Source organism: Rana temporaria, chromosome 6 (genome assembly GCF_905171775.1).
Source record: "Rana temporaria chromosome 6, aRanTem1.1, whole genome shotgun sequence".
In the NCBI taxonomy this organism is placed as follows: domain Eukaryota; kingdom Metazoa; phylum Chordata; class Amphibia; order Anura; family Ranidae; genus Rana; species Rana temporaria.
The window spans coordinates 96177801-96198106 of NC_053494.1; the positions used below are offsets into that span (position 1 = coordinate 96177801).

At 43.2% G+C, this 20306-nt stretch overlaps 1 protein-coding gene across 4 annotated transcripts in view; it reads left to right on the top strand.

Moving 5' to 3' along the window:
• The window catches only part of RHBDF1 (rhomboid 5 homolog 1), a 202584-nt gene that overhangs the window by 124637 nt on the left and 57641 nt on the right, over nucleotides 1-20306 (top strand). For all 4 annotated transcript variants that reach the window (XM_040357023.1, XM_040357020.1, XM_040357021.1 and 1 more), the window contains 4 exons: nucleotides 2946-3197; nucleotides 4369-4480; nucleotides 8588-8662; nucleotides 15541-15702. In XM_040357023.1, coding sequence (XP_040212957.1) covers nucleotides 2946-3197; nucleotides 4369-4480; nucleotides 8588-8662; nucleotides 15541-15702 — 601 coding nt within the window. The remainder of the gene's footprint in view (nucleotides 1-2945; nucleotides 3198-4368; nucleotides 4481-8587; nucleotides 8663-15540; nucleotides 15703-20306) is intronic.

Below are 20306 nucleotides of genomic sequence, written 5' to 3' on the forward strand. Positions count from 1 at the left end.
GTGGATTGTCGGAAATAGCTAATTTGCATACCCGACGCGGAAAACAACGCGAACTCCACCCAGCGGACGCCGAAGTATTGCATCTAAGATCCGAAGGCGTACGAAGCCGTACGCCTGTCGGATCTAACCCAGATGCCGTCGTATCTTGGTTTGAGGATTCAAACTAAAGATATGACGCGGGAAATTTGAAAGTACGCCGGCGTATACTCTCTCTGCGGATCTGTCCCGTAGTTTGCACTTGTAGTGCAAAGTGGATTTGCCTTTAGTAAATAACCACCAATGTGTTGTTTTTATCTATATTCAGTATATCCTATATAATATTAAACTTAAAGCGGTTGTAAAAAATTACTTTTTTTTAATAATAAACATGTTATACTTACCTGCTCTATGCAATGGTATTGCACAAAGCAGAACCAAACCTCCTCTTCTGGGGTCCCCCGCCAGCGCTCTGGGCTCCTTCTCTTCTCTGTGCCACCATAGGAAACAGGGCTGTGTGCATCCACAGACAGACAGCGTGGCTTGACCCGCTCTCTCCTCATAGGATTTGAATGACAGCAGCAGAAGGCAATGGCTCCCCCTGCTGCCTCTGTCATGTGACTGTGGGGAGGAAGGAGGGACCCAATACAGATGGGCACAGCGCTGGATCGGGTAAGTATTTTGGGGGGGAAGGGGGACATACAAATGCTGAGCCTTTTTAACCTTAATGCTGGGAATGCAGTAAGGTAAAAAAAATGGATAGCCTTTACAACTGATTTAAGAGACACTTTTATTTTTACATGGGGTTTCCTGGGGACAAGCATCACCAGCACTTCCATTCTGTATATCACACCTTCAGCTTCACCTTACTTTGCCTGCAATGAGATGGCCCCTTTAGCACACATAACTATACTTCCTATATCAGCCCTCACATTTTCCACTCGCCTACTCTCATTTTGCGAGTGGAAAATTGTTTCTGGCGAGGAGCTGGGAGTGGGGGGGGGGTGGGAGCGCGGGTACCGCCGGCATGCAGGGATTGATAGGGAGCCGTTCAATCCCTGCATGCCGGCGGTACCCGCGCTACGCCCCCCCCACTCCCAGCTTCTCTTCCCATGGGGCGATCCTCTGCACAAGTGAGCAGAGGCTACAATGGTGGGCACAGTGAGTAAAGGCTGCAATGGTGGGCACAGTGAATAAAGGCTACAATGGTGGGCACAGTGAGTAAAGGCTACAATGGTGGGCACAGGTGTGGCTGCACTGATAAAGTTTGTAACTTAATTCTGCATAAAACATGTAAGTGTAATTTCCTATAGATAATTTATGAGGGTGTGTTTAGGGGCGGAATTAGGGGTGGTGCAGGGTAGGGATTGGTTGGGTCAACTGGTGGCGAGTAACCCTTAAGGCCTGGCTAGTAGCTAAGGACTTGAAATTTTGAGCCCTGTCCTATATCCTATAAAAACGAAATCGCGCTGGAGGCTTTTTTGCACCCAACAAGCATTACACCCCTAAGGTGGATACGCACAGATCTAAATTTCAGTTCAGCAGGGATTGGATTAGCCCTCCCGATTCAGCAGAAGTTGATCTGTAGTTCAACTTCTATTGAACAGGATCATTAGAAAAAAAATTGCCAATTGACTGCAATGCTGATCAGTGTATTTTTTATGACAGTGAAGGCGTCCCCACCTCCCCTATTCACCTCACTTGCGTGGATGGGGGAATCTGTTCTTTTTATTTTTAGCTTTAGACCCTTAAGCCGGCCATACATGAATCGAAATTCATCAGGTTCAGCAGGGACCCGGACAAATTGTTATCCATGTATGAGCAGGGTGGTTGTATAGAAGTTGATCTACCAATTCATTCTGTACAACCGCCCTGTTGGATTTTTATCAGTCGATCAGTGCTGCCAGCTTTAGCCAGCAGCACTGATCAGTGTATTCTGATGGCGGGGAAGTCTCCCTGCTGTCAGATTACAATAGCTCAGTAGGAAGGATTCCCCCATCCACACATTTGGGTCAGTTTCTTTTTCGTTCATCCATGTTGGTTGAATGTAAAAAAAGAAATCATCTATGGGCTGCCCTAATGAATATACTCCTATCTACCTGTTTGTGTTCCTCCCCCCCTCTATCCTTTGCAGAAAAACCTTTTCTGTGTACTATCAGCAGTACTGAAAACTTCTGGCCCACAAACAGATTTATACTATGCTGGCTCATCTGCCTCTCTCTTGTCTGCTTGCCTTTCCCATGTTGCACCCCCCCACTCGCCCTCCTTAGCAGTGTTATATTATCCCTCTGTGTGTCTTCTTATCTTCCTCTTGGCTATCATCCAGTGCATGCACACACACACTGAGACACTCGTTTATAGCAGTCAGACTGATGCCCCGTTAAAGCTGTCTTGCATACACACTAAATTCTGACCGTCCATAACGCGGTGGCGTAAAACACTACGACAAGCCGAGAAAAATTAAGTTCAATGCTTCCGAGCATGCCTTAAATTAGATTTTGAGCATGCGAGGTGCACACAGACGATAGGAATTTCCTATCGTTTTTTTCCATCGGAAAAAAATAAAACATGTTCTATTTCTAAACACCGACAGAAAAAAGTCTGATGGGGCCCACACACAATAGGAATTTCCGATGGAAAAGGTCCATCTGACTTTTTTCATCGTAAATTCCGATCGTGTGTACGCGGCATCTGTCACATTTCCAACACAATTGTGCCCTTCAAAAGTGTGTCCTATCCTCCTACACTTTCTACTCTTTTTTCCCTATATCTTACACACATTTCAAGACCGCTAAAATCATTGACAGGCGTTGACTTAGTACCTACCAGATAGAACACCTGCCAATAATGGAATTTGTAGTGGCAGTGAAGCTGTTGACCAATACTTTAGATAACTATAAAAAACAATAAATAAATGTGGCTACGTGGAGTCTTTCATCTGCCTATTAAAAAATTCTGTCTTATTCCAGGCCACTGGAGAGAGGTTGGCGTAAAGTAAAAGAAGGACACCTTGTACAGCCAAAAATAAGACTTTGTCAGGAAGTAGTCACCGTCAGTCCTCAAAAGAGAGGCCAGCGTATAACTGTGCCGGTAAAGAAGCTGTTTGCAAAAGAAAAAAGGCCATATGGTCTTGGAATGGTGGGAAGATTAACAAACAGAACATATCGTAAAAGGATAGACAGCTATGTAAAAAGACAAATAGAAGACATGGATGACCACCGGTATGTACAAGTCAACGTACTAACTAAATAGGAAACAGTTATTTGTACATTTTGTTTATAACTTGGCCTTGGTGGTAATTTATTTCATTTTAGTTTTGTTTAAAGTGGTAGTAAACTGAAAAAAAATATATATATTTTCTCCCTGCAAGTTTAGAGCATAATGTTCTAGTATGCATTGCATACTAGCAGATTATGAAATACTTACCTTAAAGGAGTTGTAAAGGTACAATTATTTTTTCCTAAATAGCTTTCTTTACCATAGTGCAGTCCTCCTTCACTTACCTTATGCTTTGATTTTGCTTTTATATGTCCTTATTTCTTCTAAGAAATCCTCACTTCCTGTACTTCTGTCTGTAACTCCACACAGTAATGCAAGGCTTTCTCCCTGGTGTGGAGTGTCGTGCTCGTCCCCTCCCTTGGACTACAGAAGAGTCAGGATGCCCACTAACACACAGCTTCTTTCTCTATCTGTAACGTAGAGGGTGTCCTGACTCTCTTGTAGTCCAAGGGAGGAGGCGAGCACGACACTCCACACCAGGGAGAAAGCCTTGCATTACTGTGTGGAGTTACAGACATAAGAACAGGAAGTGAGGATTTCTCAGAAGAAATAAGGACAGTTAAAAGCAAAATGGAAAGATGAGGTAAGTGAAAGAGGACTGCACTAAGGTAAAGGAAGCTATTTAGGGAAAAAAAATTACCTTTACAACCCCTTTAAAGCAAAGTGCTCCATCGGCGCGGTGTCAACACTGACAGGGTTCCCATCTTCACTGGGTCTTTCTCCTGGATTCACGGGCTCAGCCCTGTTTGAATTGCCGAGCTGCAATACCTTCAATCCCACACACAACGTTGGGGACTGCTGCCCTTAACGGGGGAACGTTTAGGAGATATTTGTACCTACAGGTAAGTCTTATTATAGGCTTACCTGTAGGTATAAAATATAAATAAACAAGTGGACTTTACTACCGCTTTAATCAACATGTTTATTGCATGCTTTATTATAGAATGAAAAATATGTCAGTTATGTGGTAGATCTGTGATACGTTGTACGTTGTTCATAATTAATATATATTACTGTAAAAAATAAGCTCTATATTTATGCCTCAAGAGGAATAGGATATTGCACTTTTCTTTTTATCTATAGATAATGTGATAAATATTGTGTTCTTTTCAGGCCGTTCTTCACTTACTGGATTACAGTTGTACATCTACTCATTACAATCCTGACTGTATCCATCTATGGTATTGCACCTGTTGGATTTTCTCAACATGAAACTGTAGAATCTGTACGTAATTCAAGCAAAAAACACTTGTTGGCATTGCAATAAATGAATATTACATTAGCGTTATATAGCACCTTTGCACTGTAGAACAAGGCCTACCACCTGGAAACAGGTTCAAGTATAACTAAAGGCAAAACATTTTTTTTTGCCTTTAGATAGAGTGGAGAGGGATTGGGAAACTTGTCAATTGTATTGTTGTCTGTCCCCCCATTAGGGAGATTCTCTCTCGCTATTTGTCCTGTTTACCGTTATCATTGAAAGTGAAAGTAAAAGAAAATCCTAAATTCTATGTTGTCCCCAGAAAAGTATTAGAGGGGAAATCTTCCAGTCGGGAAACTAGTTCAGGGGACTTGGGGTTCCCAAGAGATTCCCTTAATTTGGAGGGATTTCCTCTCACTTCCTGTTTAGCTATGAGACAGGAAGTAAAGGGAAATCTCTGCAGTAGAAAACAGATGGCAAAAAATCTGACAGGGGTTTTAACCCTCCCTTGCTCTATCCAAAATGAAATGCACATCACGCTCAGTTGCATACAAAACATCTATGGGGAATCTGGCTCATTTATTACAGGAACACATGTATAATAAGCACTCTTTAGTAAGCACTGACTAGTGTCCTTTACAGGCTGTGGGATTGATTTACTAAACCTGGAGAGTGCAAAGTCTGGTGCATCTGTGCATAGAAGCCAATCAGCTTCCAGTTTTTGTTTTTTTGTCAAAGCTTAATGTTATTGTAAAAAGTCTTGTTTTTCTTTAGTTAAAAATAAAAAACATGTTCTGTTGCAGTGGATTTGCACAGAGCATCCCAGACCCTCCTCTTCTTCGGCTGGTCGTCCCTCCTGTTGAGTTTCAGTAACAGCTCCCTGTGTCCATTCAAACATGGAGCTGTGGCCCGCCCCCCTTTCTCTCCTCATTGGCTGACTGACTTTGATTGACAGCAGCGGAAACCAATGCATTCTGCCTTTACAACCACTTTAATTTAACAAGTTGAAAGTGGTTGTAAAGTCAGAAGTTTTTTTATCTTAATGCATTCTCTGCTTTAAGATAAAAAAAAAACTTCTGTGTGCAGAAGCTGCCCTCCAGCATCCCTAATACTTGCCTCAGCCCCATCTCTCTCCAGCGATGTCCACAAGTTCCTCGGCTGTCCGAGACTCCTCCTGATTGGCTGAGATACAACAGCAGTGCCATTGGCTCCCGCTGCTGTCAATTAAAGTTGGTTAGCCAATCAGGTGAGAGAGGGGCAGGGCCGAATCTGGGCTCTGTGTCTGAATGGACACAAGGAGCTGTGACTAGGTTTGGGTGCCCCCATAGCAAGCTGATTGCTGTGGGAGCACTCATCAGGAGGGAGGGGCCAGGAGAGCCAAAGAGGGACCTGAGAAAATGAGGATCTGGGCTGCTATGTGCAAAACTACTATACAGAACAGGTAAATATAGACATGTTTGTTATTTTTAGAGAAAAAAGAACAAGACTTTGCAATAATTTGAAGTTAGAAGCTGATTGGTTACTAAGCACAGCTGCACCAAGTTTTACACTCTCCAGTTTTAGTAAATCAATCCCACTGTTCCCAGTAGAGGTAAATGTATGTTTTATAATTGTTGTTGTATTCTTATAATTATTGTTATTAATATTTGGCTAAGCTTTTTGTATGGAGATACACCAGCAGCATTTGAACACCCCTCCAAATGATGGTTCAGGTGTTTCCAGCGAAGGGCACTGTTAATGCTACAACAAACATAGACATTTTAGAGAGTTGTTCACTTTCAACTTTGTGGAAACAGTTTGGAGAAAGCTCTTCTCTGAGGTATCATTACTGTACCCCGTGCATAAATCCAGGTCCCTAAAGACATGCTTTCAGGAATTTGGTGTGGAGGCACACAAGTGGTTTGCCCAGAGCCCTGACCTCTACCCTTTTCAACACCTTGAGTTAGTAGCTTATTGAGAGCTAGGTCTTCCATTCCAATGTCAGACCTCAAACTTGATTTATTGACTAAATGGGTACAAATTCCACAGATACACTCTTCGCCGGGAAAGCCGAGAACCCAGCAGGAAAACTGCCATGAGATCTTTGGCCGGGAATCCCGGCCGTGTGTATGCTCCATCGGCACTGCTTTGCAGTGTTTCCCATAGGAAAGTATTAGTAAATCTGGCGGGGAAAAAAAAATGCTGGGAATCCCGACGGGAAAATAGAGAGCAGGTTCTCTATTTTCCCGCCGGCTGTCGGGAAAACTGCGAGGAAGCATACACACGTCCTGTTTTCCCGGCCAAAAGCTCTCTTGGCAGTTTTCCTGCCGTGTGTACGGGGCTTTAAAGTGCTCCTAAAGGGAATCAACATTGTTGTACCTTTCCTTTCCTTCCGAACTCCCTTTTACCACTCCAGTCCTAACTGCAGCAAAGAACTTATGAAAAATACTTGCATTCTGCTAGGTGTACTGTACTGCATCCACCATATCCACCATATAACAGTGCTAGGGACTGACAATTGGCTACTCAGGCAATGAGCAACAATTTGTAGGAAGGCAGGGGAGTGAATCAAACCTTGGCTGCAACATATGTCAGGAGGCACTGAAAGAGAGCCTTCTATACCTCTTGGGGAGGTCATTTTTATTGTAAACTTGGCTCAATCATTAGTAGTTAGAACTGAGCATATGATTAAAAACATAATCAGAGGTTCCTTGCAGTGGAATATGTCATATCAAAATGGATACCGGATATAAGCAATATGCAACTTTTACTGTAGCAGTTGAGCTTGATCCTATCTTGTCTATTGTCCCCCCTAGTGGTTTTTAATTTGATGATAGCTTCACTGACCAAAAAAGGGGCAGAGGAGGAGTGCGTCAAGTTTCACCACAAAGCTCAACACACAGCTTAGGCCTCATGGACACAGGTCATAAAAAATTGCACTTTTACAGGTGCTTGACCTGTAAACGCACCTCTTCGTTGGCCTATGTGGCCATGCACACATAGGTGTTTACAGGCTGCAAAAAAGCCATCACCAGCGTTTTCAGGAGAGGAGCTTTTGTCAGAAAAAAATATAAATGTGTTTAGCGCTTGAGCAGTCATTCACTCCAATGGCCAGAATAAATTTATATTCTGGCCAATAAAATCCATAAACATTGAAACGCTTGAAACGCCCGTACACATCTAAGCGTGCCTAAACGTTTGTGCAAAACGTGGCTTTGGTTGTGTTTTTTTAAAGCTGCTTTTTCCTGCTAGGAGCAACGGTGTTCAGGGGAGGAAAAAAAATCCTGTGTAAATGAGGTCTTACAATCTACCTGTACAATCTTCTTTAAATCTACCAACAACTATGTAGCACAAGGGCTGCCTGATTGTTGCAAATTGATTGGATAGTTTAGGTAGGTCCTCGTATCAGATCATTTTTGGTATATTCAGATTGTAACATGTATGGTGAACTTAACAGGAAAAGTTAATACTTTGCATATCAGTTCAGCAACCTGAAGGAAATCTCTGCTTATGCATTTTTTTTATATGCTTAGCTTTGAATGATCCAAATCTGTGACTGGTTAAATTTCAAAAGGAAAGCAGATGTGCGGGTATAGCAACCGTTCTCGACCTTCTTACTCCAGAGGAACCCTTGAAATATTTTTCAGGTCTCAGGGAACCTCTGTAAAAAAAATCCTTCAGGAGGCAGTGGGAAGAATGCCTTTTACATTGGTTGTCAGTGGGAAAAATACCCCCCTTGAAGTGGCTGTTAGAATGCCACCCTTACAAACAGCTAAAATGATCATTGTATTCATACTGCTGGCTCTGCCAAGTGGCATTGGACCGATAACCTTGCAGTCACTATCAGATGGAAGGTAGTTTTTCCACAGCTCAAGGAAACCCTAGCAAACTCTGGGGGACAATTAGCGTTCCACAGGACCATGGTTGAGAATGGCTGGTTTAGCGAATCAGATCATTTTCATATCGGCAGCTCTCCCTGCATTAGAAACAGAAACTAATGGCATATACTTGGATATCGGAGTTCTGCCATTAGAAACTAAAAAAAAATATTTGACTGGTGTTTTTGTGTTTTTGTAATACTCGTAACAAAAAAATTATAGAATATATTGTTTTTTGCCAGCTTTATTCTTTAATTAAATATGTTCTTTGTAGGTTTTGCGAAACAAGGGAGTTTATGAAAACGTAAGATACATACAGCAAGAAAACTTTTGGATTGGACCAAATTCTGCAAGTGTTTTTATTATTTCCAATATACAATATTTACATTTGCCATAAAAACATTGTTTTTACTTTTATTTTTATTTCATAACTATGCTAAAGAAAACATAAAAAAACTACTTACCGTATTTATCGGCGTATAACACACACACAGGCACAGGTATAACAAGCACCCTAACTTTAATAGGGACGTTTCAGAAAAAAAACTTTCCACAGCCCCCTGCGTATAACATGCAGGCACAGTTTACCCTCTATTTTCAGGGTAAAAAAGTGAGTGTTATACTCCAATAAATACAGTAGTTTCTTCTTGGGAAGTGGAAAAAAAAATCAGCAGGATGAAGTAAGGGGGTTTACTCATGGTGGCAGTGCAGAAATCAAAGACGCTAGAAGCTGTTTCAGCAAATCTCTCTTCTCTGCTGAGAAGGCACCTAATTCAGTTTAGAAAAACATTGGGGTTGATTTACTAAAACTGGAGAGTGCAAAATCTGGTGAAGCTGTGTGTTTTAGCCAATCAGCTTCTAACTTCAGCTTGTTTAGTTAAACTTTGACAAAAATACTTGGAAGCTGATTGGTTTCTATGCAGAGCTTCACCAGATTTTGCACTTTTCAGTTTTAGCAAATAAACCCCATTGCATCTTAAAGGTGTTGTAAAGGTACAATTTGTTCCCCCTAAATAGCTTCCTTTACCTTAGTGCAGTCCTCCTTCACTTACCTCATCCTTCGATTTTGCTTTTAAATGTCCTTATTTCTTCTGAGAAATCCTAATTTCCTGTTCTTCTGTCTGTAACTCCACACAGTAATGCAAGGCTTTCTCCCTGGTGTGGAGTGTCGTGCTCGCCCCCTCCCTTGGACTACAGGAGAGTCAGGATGCTCTCTACGTTGCAGGATGCCCCCTAACACACAGCTCTTTTCTCTATCTGCAACGTAGAGAGCATCCTGACTCTCCTGTAGTCCAAGGTAGGGGGCAAGCACGGCACTCCACACCAGGGAGATAGCCTCACATTACTGTGTGGAGTTACAGACAGAAGAACAGGAAATGAGGATTTCTCAGAAGAAATAAGGACATTTAAAAGTAAATCGAAGAATGAGGTAAGTGAAGGAGGACTGCACTAAGGTAAAGGAAGCTGTTTAGGGGGAAAAATATTGTACCTTTACAACCCCTTTAACCCCCCTGGCGGTATTCCCGAGTCAGACTCGGGGTGAGATTTTTGGGCTACGATCGGTAACCCCGAGTCAGACTCGGGCTCGCCTCGCTGAATCCACAGGCTTGGTTTACTTACCTTTTCCCTGGATACAGCGATGCCACCGCGCTGTGTGACCTCGCTCGATTCACACAGTGCCTCTGTGTGCCGCCGATCTCCGTTCCCTGCGACGTTACGACGCACGGGAGCGGAGAACGGCGCCAAATTCAAAAAGGTAAACAAACACCTTACATACAGTATACTGTAATCTTATAGATTACAGTACTGTATGTAAAAAAAAAATTGTGATTTTGAGTTGATTACATCATTGAATAATTTTTATTATAATTATATTATTATTTTTTATAATTATTTATAGTTATTTATTATATTATAATTTATCATTTTGTTTTTAAAAAAAATTCATACCCGGGTTGCCTACTAGACTCTTGTTTGGTCAGATTTAAGTGAGTTATTCCTAAGAATTACAGGCCTACAGTATAAAACGCCAAATTTCCTTGCAAATAACGGTACCGCTTTTAGCACCTTTTTTCTGAAATAATCATACCGCCAGGGAGTTTAAAGCGGAACTACACTGCATCTGAGCACCACCAACCAAAAATGCTATTTAATTCATTTTTTATATTCAAAGAAAACTCCCAAAACCATCCATCCATGTCTTCATGCTATTCTGTGGAGAATCACTTTAAAAAACAGCCCCTAGCATTTCTGGCTGGGGCCATCTTGTGTAAGGGCAGATAATTTGTGTAGCATTTACTTCCTGGAATCCATCTGCCCGTAGCTCAGACATGCAAGTAGGGAGGTGTGCTCAGCTGAGAACCCCCTCCCCCCCACTCCCTCCCTAAGACTTCTGTGATGTATGATATCATTTGCCTAAGAAGTAACTGAAGAAATGTTAAAAAAGGCTAAAACAAGTAAATATGATATACTTCCCCTTCTATTTACTAATGCTAGTCGCATAAGAATTAAAAATAGTCAATATCGATTGAGAAAGTGAAGTTCCGCTTTAATGTCTCCTCATTACACCAGCTCTTGGGTGACATGGGTGATGGTAAATGTAATGTTGATGAATATCCCAAATGGTGACTACGGTAAATGTAAAAGCATTTGGAGTAAATCTGCAATGAATATGCACTGTGTATTTATGCATGATGGAGGTTTTCATTAAAGCCTAAATTTATATAAAACTAAAAACAGAAAAATCAGCACAAGGGACAAAACTTTACAGTAGTTAGTATGATGTGTTCCTTGTCCTCATTCTTTCAGTAGAAATCTTCATCTTTTCATAGTACGGCTTCTGTGAATGGCACATTGGGCAAAAAAGTATGGGCATAGTTAAGCTGTCTTGATGCTCCTGACGACCTTGTAGCTTTATTAACCCTCGCCACACTGGAAGATTGGGGGGTAGGAAAGATGAAAATTTCTACTGAAAGCTGAAGAATCAGCACAAGGGAGACATACTAACTGTAAGTTATGCCCCTGTGTTGATTCTTCTGTTTTTAGTTTTAGCTAAAGTTTGCATGAATACATTCCTGACAGGTCACAATATACAGCAACATTATATTTTTTCTGGAAAGATGCACCCTTTATCAATAAAAAGCTATCCCTGAGCTCCAGTCAGGACCTTTCCTAAGCGGAGATGATTTTATCAGTCCTCTGCAGGCAATAGGAAGCATTTCCTTCTTCTGTCATTGTTTTCATACTTAAACATTGTAACTTTGTAGCAAGTCACAAAGTGAGAGGCAGCAGCAGGGGCCAATCTGTGTCCTACATTTGTAAACAAAGCCAAGAACTGCACAGAGACTAGGATTTACAGTGGAACCTCGGATTGCGAGTAACGTGGTTATCGAGCATTTCGCAATACGAAGCGCTTCCCAGGCTCCCAGCCCCCCCCCACACCTCTGGCCGCATGTAGTATTGCATGCCATTAAAGTCAATACGGAACAAATTATTTCCGTTTCCATTGACTTCAATGGGGAAACTCGCTTTGATATGCGAGTACTTTGGATTACGAGCATTCTCCTGGAGCGGATTATGCTCGTAATCCGAGGTTCCACTGTACATGATTGTGTCCTCTCTGAGCCAGTATCTCGGGCCTCGTACACACGACCGAGTTTCTCGGCAAAAAACAGCAAGAAAGTTGCTGTTTTTTTTTTTTGCAGAGGAAACCGGTTGTGTGTACACTTTTCGACGAGGAAACTGTTGAGGATCTCGTCGAGCCAAAAAAAGAGCATGTCTTCTTTTTCCTCAATGGGAATTGGGAAATTTGGCTCGCCGAGATCCTCAACAGCCTAACAAGGAACTCGACGAGCAAAACGATGTGTTTCGCCCGTCGAGTTTCTGGGTCATGTGTACGAGGCTTCAGTCCATGAACTAGATGGTTACACTTGATAACAAAGGTTTTCCTGTCTTTTTAGAAGTCATTGTCAAGGGGAATTACTGTAAAACAATACAAATAAGTGCCTATAATGTCTAAAATCCAGTAATGTGCTGTCTCACCCTGCTCTGCACATGCTCAATTTATGTTTATTTTTGGCACTGTGTATAAAATTAGAGCCACTAGAGGCCAATTAGCTGACAGATTTAAGATTAAGGCTCTGTTCACATCATGAAGTTTCTGATCGCAAGCGGAATCAGATTAGCCGCAAAACACGAGGCATGCTTGGCAACCCCATTGCAGGGCGATTGTGCCGCAATCGTCGCCTGACGAATCACGTGCAAAATCGCGCAATGATTGGAGTGCCATTGAAAGTAACAAGTGCGTCCCGCATTTACAGTGATTCGGAATCGCGGGCAGAATCGTGGCGATTCTGCCCGTGATTCGGAACGTCATGGTGTGAACGGAGCTTAACTGTTGCTGAACGGAGAAGAAAGCATAATGAATGACCCAGACTGTGTGGAGGGAACACAGGTTAGGGAAAGGGTGAAAAGAAAAGCAGGAGAAGATACAGCAGTGGCAGACGTGGTAATTTCTTTTAGGGGGGTAGCAAACAGTACCATCCCCACTCCCCCCCCCCCCCAGCAGTTGGTTGGTTGATCGGCAGGCGGATCTATGCAGCCTTTCACCGGTGGCTTCCCTTGCTTCTCGGCGGTGGCGACGGCTCTCCCTTTCCCTGCCATCCACGGGCATCAGCAGCTTCCGTTTCCTTCATCTCCCTCGGCAGCCAATTGGGACTCTTCTTTTCGGCCAACCGGAAAACAGGTCTCTGTTTGACCGGATTGAGGATCAGTGTTACAACAGCGAATATTCATTCACTGTTGTAACACCTGGGTGGCCTCATGGCACAATTGTCTGCGCTCCGAGCCCACCCTATTTTGAAGACTATCAGAGCCTCTAATCAGGTGCTTCAAAAAAAAAAAAAACGCCGCTGTAATTCAGGCACCCATCGCCCTGAAAGGGGCTGGATGCCTGAATTTGGGGTGGCCACGACGGCCATGGATAGATTCATGCTATGCATAAATCTATCCATTATACATGTAGGGGGTGGCATGGAGAGAGGGGACGGAGCCCAGGCGCCCCTAATGGATGGGCCGCCACTGGGTGAAAGGACAAACTCTGCTGCCAGGGAGACACAAAAAAGTTATACTTGCAAGGATAGTGTCTTATCTTATCTCCCTGATATTCTCTCCTTTCTCCCTCATCTTCAGACTGTGAACTTCAGCACTATAAAGCTTCTGTCAGCCTTCCTTTCTATCTGAATCAAGCCATATAATCAAGGTTGGAAAAGTACATATTTTAATTAAAGAAAGTGACATATCATTTTTAAAACTAAGGAGAGGGGAGAGTTCCCAATAAGGAAGTGACGGCTCTGGGCTTCAACAAAATGGCGGCCTCCGGAAAAGAAACAGAAGCAAGGCTGGAAGCAATTTACAGCACACCAATTTTGGTAGCATAATTATTAATGTAGAATATATGTTCTTTTGTTAAAGAACATTGTTTTCAATGGTTATGGGTAAAGGTCTACTTTAACATGAAAAATAGACCTGATGACAGGTCAGTCTAAATTCATTTCCATATATCTTTTTTTATTATCAAGGCACATCAGAGTTCACACAAATCTGTAGCCTAAATTTAGTTAAATAAAGAATAAGCACAAGGGACATATATAGGTGTGATGTGTCCCTCCTCTGATGACCCCCCAACCACCACTACACTCTTGCAGTGTGGCAGGGATTAATAGAATTGAGGGTGCTATGGCAAGAGCTCCTCAAGAGTGTCTGAGTATGCCCGCCCTTTCTGCCCAGCTCCTCTATTTATAGAAACCGCATTACAGCTTCTATGAATGAAATATTATCTATGAATCATGATGTGAAACATGATATGATATGGAACATGATCTATCAATGAACCATTTATAGATCTTGTTTCATTCATGGAAACTAGTACAATTTCTATGAAAAAGAGGGCACAGTCGGACACTCTTGATGAGAACCTGTCACTGCTCCCTCAGTTCTGTTAACCCACTCTGCAAAATAGCAGCAGTGGGGGTAGAAGGGGTAAAAGGAAGATTTCACCTAAAACAGGGGACAGCAGCACAAGGGACACATCACACTGATGATAAGTGATATCCCTTGTGTGTGTTTGTTGTTTATTTTTTTACCTAAATATAACATGCACCAAAAATGGAGCAAGCAGGACTTAAAAAAATGCAACTGAAAGACAACTGACCGGTGTAAAGCGTCCCATAGAATTTTAAGGGATGCTATATTTGTTTTTATAAGGGAGCAGTGGGAAAACAGCCTAAAACGCAACTGACCATTCCTTAGGATTTAAAGGGATGCATTTTTCATGCATTTTTCTTCTACTTTATTTTACCTGAAATAACTGATCAGTGTAAAATGGCCCTTAGGCTTTTAAGGCTAAGTTCACTGTTTAATTAAAATAATAAATGCACATGTTTTTTTCAGGAAAAAGAAATGTGCATTAATTTTCTTTTTTTACAGGATCCGGCAAAGTATTTCACTTGTGATCGATGGATTACTGGTGCAATGTCAGGCTTCTGCACACTCTCCCTCCAGCTTTCTGCCTGCGCCTTTGTATGGGCTTTCAGTTAGAATGATGGGTGGAGATTCAGTGGACTACTGAATGCTAATGCCCCGTACACACGATCGGTTTTCCCGGCAGTTAAAAGTCAGACGGAAACTGCCATGAGAGCTTTGGTCGGGAAACCGCAGGCATAGAAACCGCAGGCATAGAAAAACGATTGGCTTAAAAACCGCCGGGAATCCTGGCAGGAAAAAAGAAAACATGTCCTCATTTTTCCTGCCGGGATATCCGGCGGTTTTCCTGACAGGGAAACTGCCATGGAGCATACACACGGCTAGTTTTCCTGGCCAAAAGATGTCATGGCAGTTTTCCCGATGGGAAAATTGGTTGTGTGTACGAAGAATTAGACTTATTTAGCACACTTCCATTCATCCATTGAAATTACAAATCTGTCCAGTGCGGTGGCAGACGCGACTTGTTGTTTATTCATTCTCAAAACTCTGTGAATGAATGATGCAGCTGTGCAAACATAGCTGTTGTGATTTTAAATGTGACAGCTGCTGTGAGGGAGAAGAGCCCCCATCCGCTGTCATGGGAAGGAGCTCAGGGTTTGGGAGGGCAACTTAGGAACGTGTTCCTAAAAGTGAACTTAGCATTTAATAAATTTGCACTAATATCTGTATTTTGAATTCTTCTAGGAAGACTTAATACATCTCGGAGCTAAATTTTCTCCATGCATGAGACAAGATCAGCAAGTGTACAGTTTAATTCAAATGAAGAGAGAGAAGGAAAAACACTCTGCATGCTGTGTGAGAAATGACAAATCCGGCTGTATCCAGACCTCAGAAGAGGAGTGCTCGGTGAGACAGCTTTGCATTGTTTGCCACCATGTGCATTTATGGGTGTACTTTCTATTAAGGAATTGGTCATGAGTGCCGACTTACAAATCTAACAAACTATGATAAGCTTCCACAGAGCGTTTTGTGAAACAGCTGTTTTAAAGAAAATGGGTCAGTAAAACCTGTAAGAATACAAATGTCTATTCCTTAGCCTTGGTTCACATTGAATACGCTTTGAAATTGTGCAACTTCACTTGAAATCGCACAATTTTAAAGCTGAATGTCAGTGGGACCTCAGGCGTGACTTGGAAGGCATCTGTGTGACTTCATCCACAGATGTCTATGCAAGTCGCACCTGAAATCGCCATAAATAGTGCACTACCTACTTTTTCAAATTGGGGCAGCACCGCAAAGTCAAACCAATTTGAACAGTTCCATTGCCAGCAATAGGACCTGTCAAATCGCATGACATGTCGCACCGATGTGAACAGGGGCTAAGTTGTGACAATAGTGAAGTCTTATCTGTCAGGGATAAGTGTGTGCTACTATTCACTTATTTTGTCTTCCAGTCAGTTTACAAATGTGAGAACTTCATTAGGTCGACTCTAACCTGTCATCTGCTTCAAATGCCAAATAGCAAAGCCTTTAATTTCCAATCATGACTGTTACTTTGTTGTATAACAGTTTTTTTTTTTTTTTAAACTGACATTTCTTATTGGATTTAAAAAATTTCCAACAGAAATTAACAAAAAAGCATGCATTGTTATAAAATGCATACAGTATATCTAGCAAGATGTCTACATACAATGTTGCCAAATGAAAAACTCGGTCGAGGCATGTAAAACAGATGGCCCGGATTTACAAAGCACTTACGCTGACGTATCTCGAGATACGCCGCGTAAGTGTAACTATGCGCCGTCGTATCTGTGCGCCGTGCCCACAATCTGACATACGCCTGAAAATAGGCTGCATCCGACCGACGTAACTTTCCTACGCCGGCATATTGTGGGCGCATATTTACGCTGGCCGCAAGGGGCGCTCCTATTGATTTTCTATGCACATATGCAAATGAGGGATATACACCGATTCACGAACATAGTTGCGCCCGGGTCGGCACTAATATACGCGGTTTGCGTAAGGCGTACGTCCGGTGTTAATTTATTCCCCATATAAAAGGCGCAACTAATGCAAAGGTATGGACCAGGGAACACAGCTGTCGTACTTTACGTCGTTTACGTAGTTCGTGAATATGGCTAGGCGTAGGTTACGTTCACGTCGTAGGCAGTGATTCGACGTATCTAAGGCAGTTGTTTCGACGTGATTCTGAGCATGCGCACTGGGATGCGGCCACAGGCCATCATTAGCATGGAGTCACGCCTCATTAGCATGACTCACGCCCACTTCCACCTACGACGGCTTACGCCAAGGGAACCCAGCGCAGTTTGGGAGGCAAGTGCTTTGAGAATTCGGTGCTTGCCTCTCTGTGCGACGACGGCGTAGTGTATATTAGATACGCTACGCCGGCATAAATATGTGCCAATGTGTGTGAATCCGGGCCAATATGTCAACATCCAAGCAATTAAGTGTGATTCAGAGCTTCTGTGTTACAACATAGTTTAGACTGCTCAAGTGTGTGTCGGCAAAAAGAAGAGAAGGGAGATGTAGTTAATGGGGGTTAGGGAGAATCAAGAAGGTTGGAGAGAGCAAGAATAGTGAGAGGGAGAGAGAATAGTGAGGGTGAAATAGTAGGAGGAGACAACCACCTTCCCCTGGGCTTCCTCACAGCCCGGGGATACCAACCACATGCCGCCGCCCCAAAAAACGGAGTTCAGCAGATTATAGGGGCTTCCAACATATGCCACAGTTCCCATACCCGATTGTGTGTATCGAGGGTATTGTTTAGGGAAGCTGTCAGGTATTCCATCCGTTTGTCGTCTCTGATTCTGGAGTGCAATTGAATCAGAGAGAGGGGGTTCCCTCCTTTTCAATTTGAGGGCTATCAAACATCGCCCAGCCGTTAGCGCCTGGACCAAGAGTTTTTTTAGAGAACTTAGAAAAAGAAGGAGGTGGGAGGCCCAAGAGGAAAATTTTAGGGTCGAATGGCACTCAGGATCCGAAGATGGAGTGGAGAAGGGAGTGCACCCTCTTCTAGTTGAGAACGATCAATGGGCAGGACCAATAGGTATGATATAGCGTCCCCACATCCTTACAACAGCGGCGATCGGCAGAGGGGTATATAGAGTGGAGAAGGTCAGGGGTTTGGTACCAGTGGAGTAAGATCTTGTATTCATTTTCTGTATAGCATACAAATAGAGCTCTTAGAGGCACTTCTTACCAGCTTGCCATGATCCCTTATAACAGGGGAACAATGAATGCATGTAATAGAAACCTCACTCCAAATGGTGGCTCAAACAGATCTAGTCCTTAAGTAATGACTCTCATCCAACAGTGGATATGGATCATCAATAGATATAGCCGATATGTAAGAGATAATGATAGCTCCACAATAAGTGCATTAAATGTAGAAAATATTTATTAAAAAGATGGTAATGAACTTACAATGTTGCAGCAAAAATAGGCCTTAAAGTCTGTTGTGCCAGCCAGTGCACAATATAAAGACAACCGTCCTACTGGGGAATCGTATGGAGCTTGAGGTGACGTCAGTACGCCGCTCCGCCCTACCTCTGTTTCGTAACAACTAACTTCGTCCAGGGGCACCTTTCAGATCCTGGAAGGACCGCAATGTTCTGGTTCTGGTATCCACCAATTAACTATAGCGAAATAAGGCACTATTCATCCAGTAATGGGACATCTGCGAATTCAAGCTGTCCGGGATATTGGGTGTAAACAGAAATGAGGTGACCAGGAAGGCAGTGGAGGTGAGCGGATAAAACGATTTAGCGCGCCGCCAGAGCGTTCACAAGAGCACCATTGGCCCTAGCAGTTGTGACCCTCTCAGCGGTACGTCCGTGCTCCACAGCATGGAGTTTGGATGAGTGGGGGCCAGCCACAACTTTTCAATTTGTGTCCATCGGTTGTAGGCATGGAGGTTACACCAAGAGGCCACTGGGTGCAATTGGCTTTGTTGGGAAACACAAGGCTGCCTTGGCCACGGGGGGCGTATAGGATTGATCTAGCGATCCAGTGTCTCTTATACTTCCAAAGAAATTTGATCAAATCGCCCTGAAGGGTCCTGAGGTGAGCGTCTGGAATAGGGATAGGGAGCGTCTCGAAGAGGTAGAGAAGCTTAGGCAGGATCGCCATCTAAATGGTCGCCAGACGACCAAAGAGAGATAGCTTTAGGGTTTTCCATTTGACCAGAGAGGCCCTAATGGAGGAATACAGTTGAGGGAAGTTGGCCTTGTAAAGAGTTTCATAGGAGGGTGTGAGGTGGACACCTAGGTACTTTAAATTGGAGGTCTTGATTGGGAGAGAGCAGACAGTGTCTGAGGGGTTATATTGAGGGGAAGGGCTTCCATCTTAGAGTTGTTAATTTTATAGCCTGAGAGAGCGATGTAACGGTCTAGCTATGTGTAGGTTCGGGATGGAGACATGAGGTTGTGTAAGTGTGAGCAGGACACCGTCCGCAAATAAGGAAATCTTAAAGTTCCTGATATGGACTGGGATGCCGTGAATAATTGAATTTTGTCTAATATGGGCTGCTAGGGGCTCAATGCACAGGGCATAGAGGAGAGGGGACAGCAGGCAGCCTTGTCGGGTACCGTTGGTAATAGGGAAGATGGAGGAGGAGGCAAACTGAGTCCTAACTAGGGTCGAGGGGGATGAGTATAAGTGGGTGATGGCTTAGAGTGTGGCCCTTTATACCAACCCGATGAAGGGTAGCAAACAGGAAAGCCAGCCCAGCCTATCAAAGGCCTTTTCTGCTTCTAGGCTGAGAAGCAGTGCCTCAGACCTGTTCCTGTTTGCCACCTCCACAAGGTCAATAACTCTCCTGGTGTTGTCCCCAGCCTGGCGGAGGGGAATAAACCCCACTTGATCCTTGTGGATCAGTGGCGGCATGAAGTTATTTATCCTATTTGCTAGTAGTTTATTAAAAAATTTAAATTCTGTATTAAGGAGCGCAATTGGCCTGTAATTAGAGCACAATGTGTGGTCCTTTCCCGGTTTGGGGATCAACGTGAGGAAAGAGCTCTGCATGTCTCTCGGGATAGGTGTGTCGATTGGGAAGGAGTTAAACAAAAGGGTGACGTGGGGGAGATGAAGCTGAAAAATGGTTTTGTAATAGAGGTATGGAAGGCCATCAGGCCCAGGGGCCTTGTTATTTGGGAGAGATTTAATCATGTCAGCTACTTCTTCCTCAGAAATAGATGAGTTAAGGCTGGTTAGGGCAGAGGGGGAGAGAGTAGGGAGGTTGCAGTCCGCTAGGTAAGAATGGATGGCCTGGGATAGGTTAGAAGATTATGATTATGTGGTACACTCGGATCATTATATAAAATTGAATAGTAGTCGTGAAACAGTTGGGCAATTTTAGAGGGATGGGATTGAAGGGTGCTATTCGTGTCTTTGATAGAGGCAGGAGAGGCAGCTGCCGCCCGCTTGCAGAGTTGTCTTGCTAAAAGAGTGTGCGGTTTGTTGGCCTTGTCATAATAGGTTTGACGCAGGCG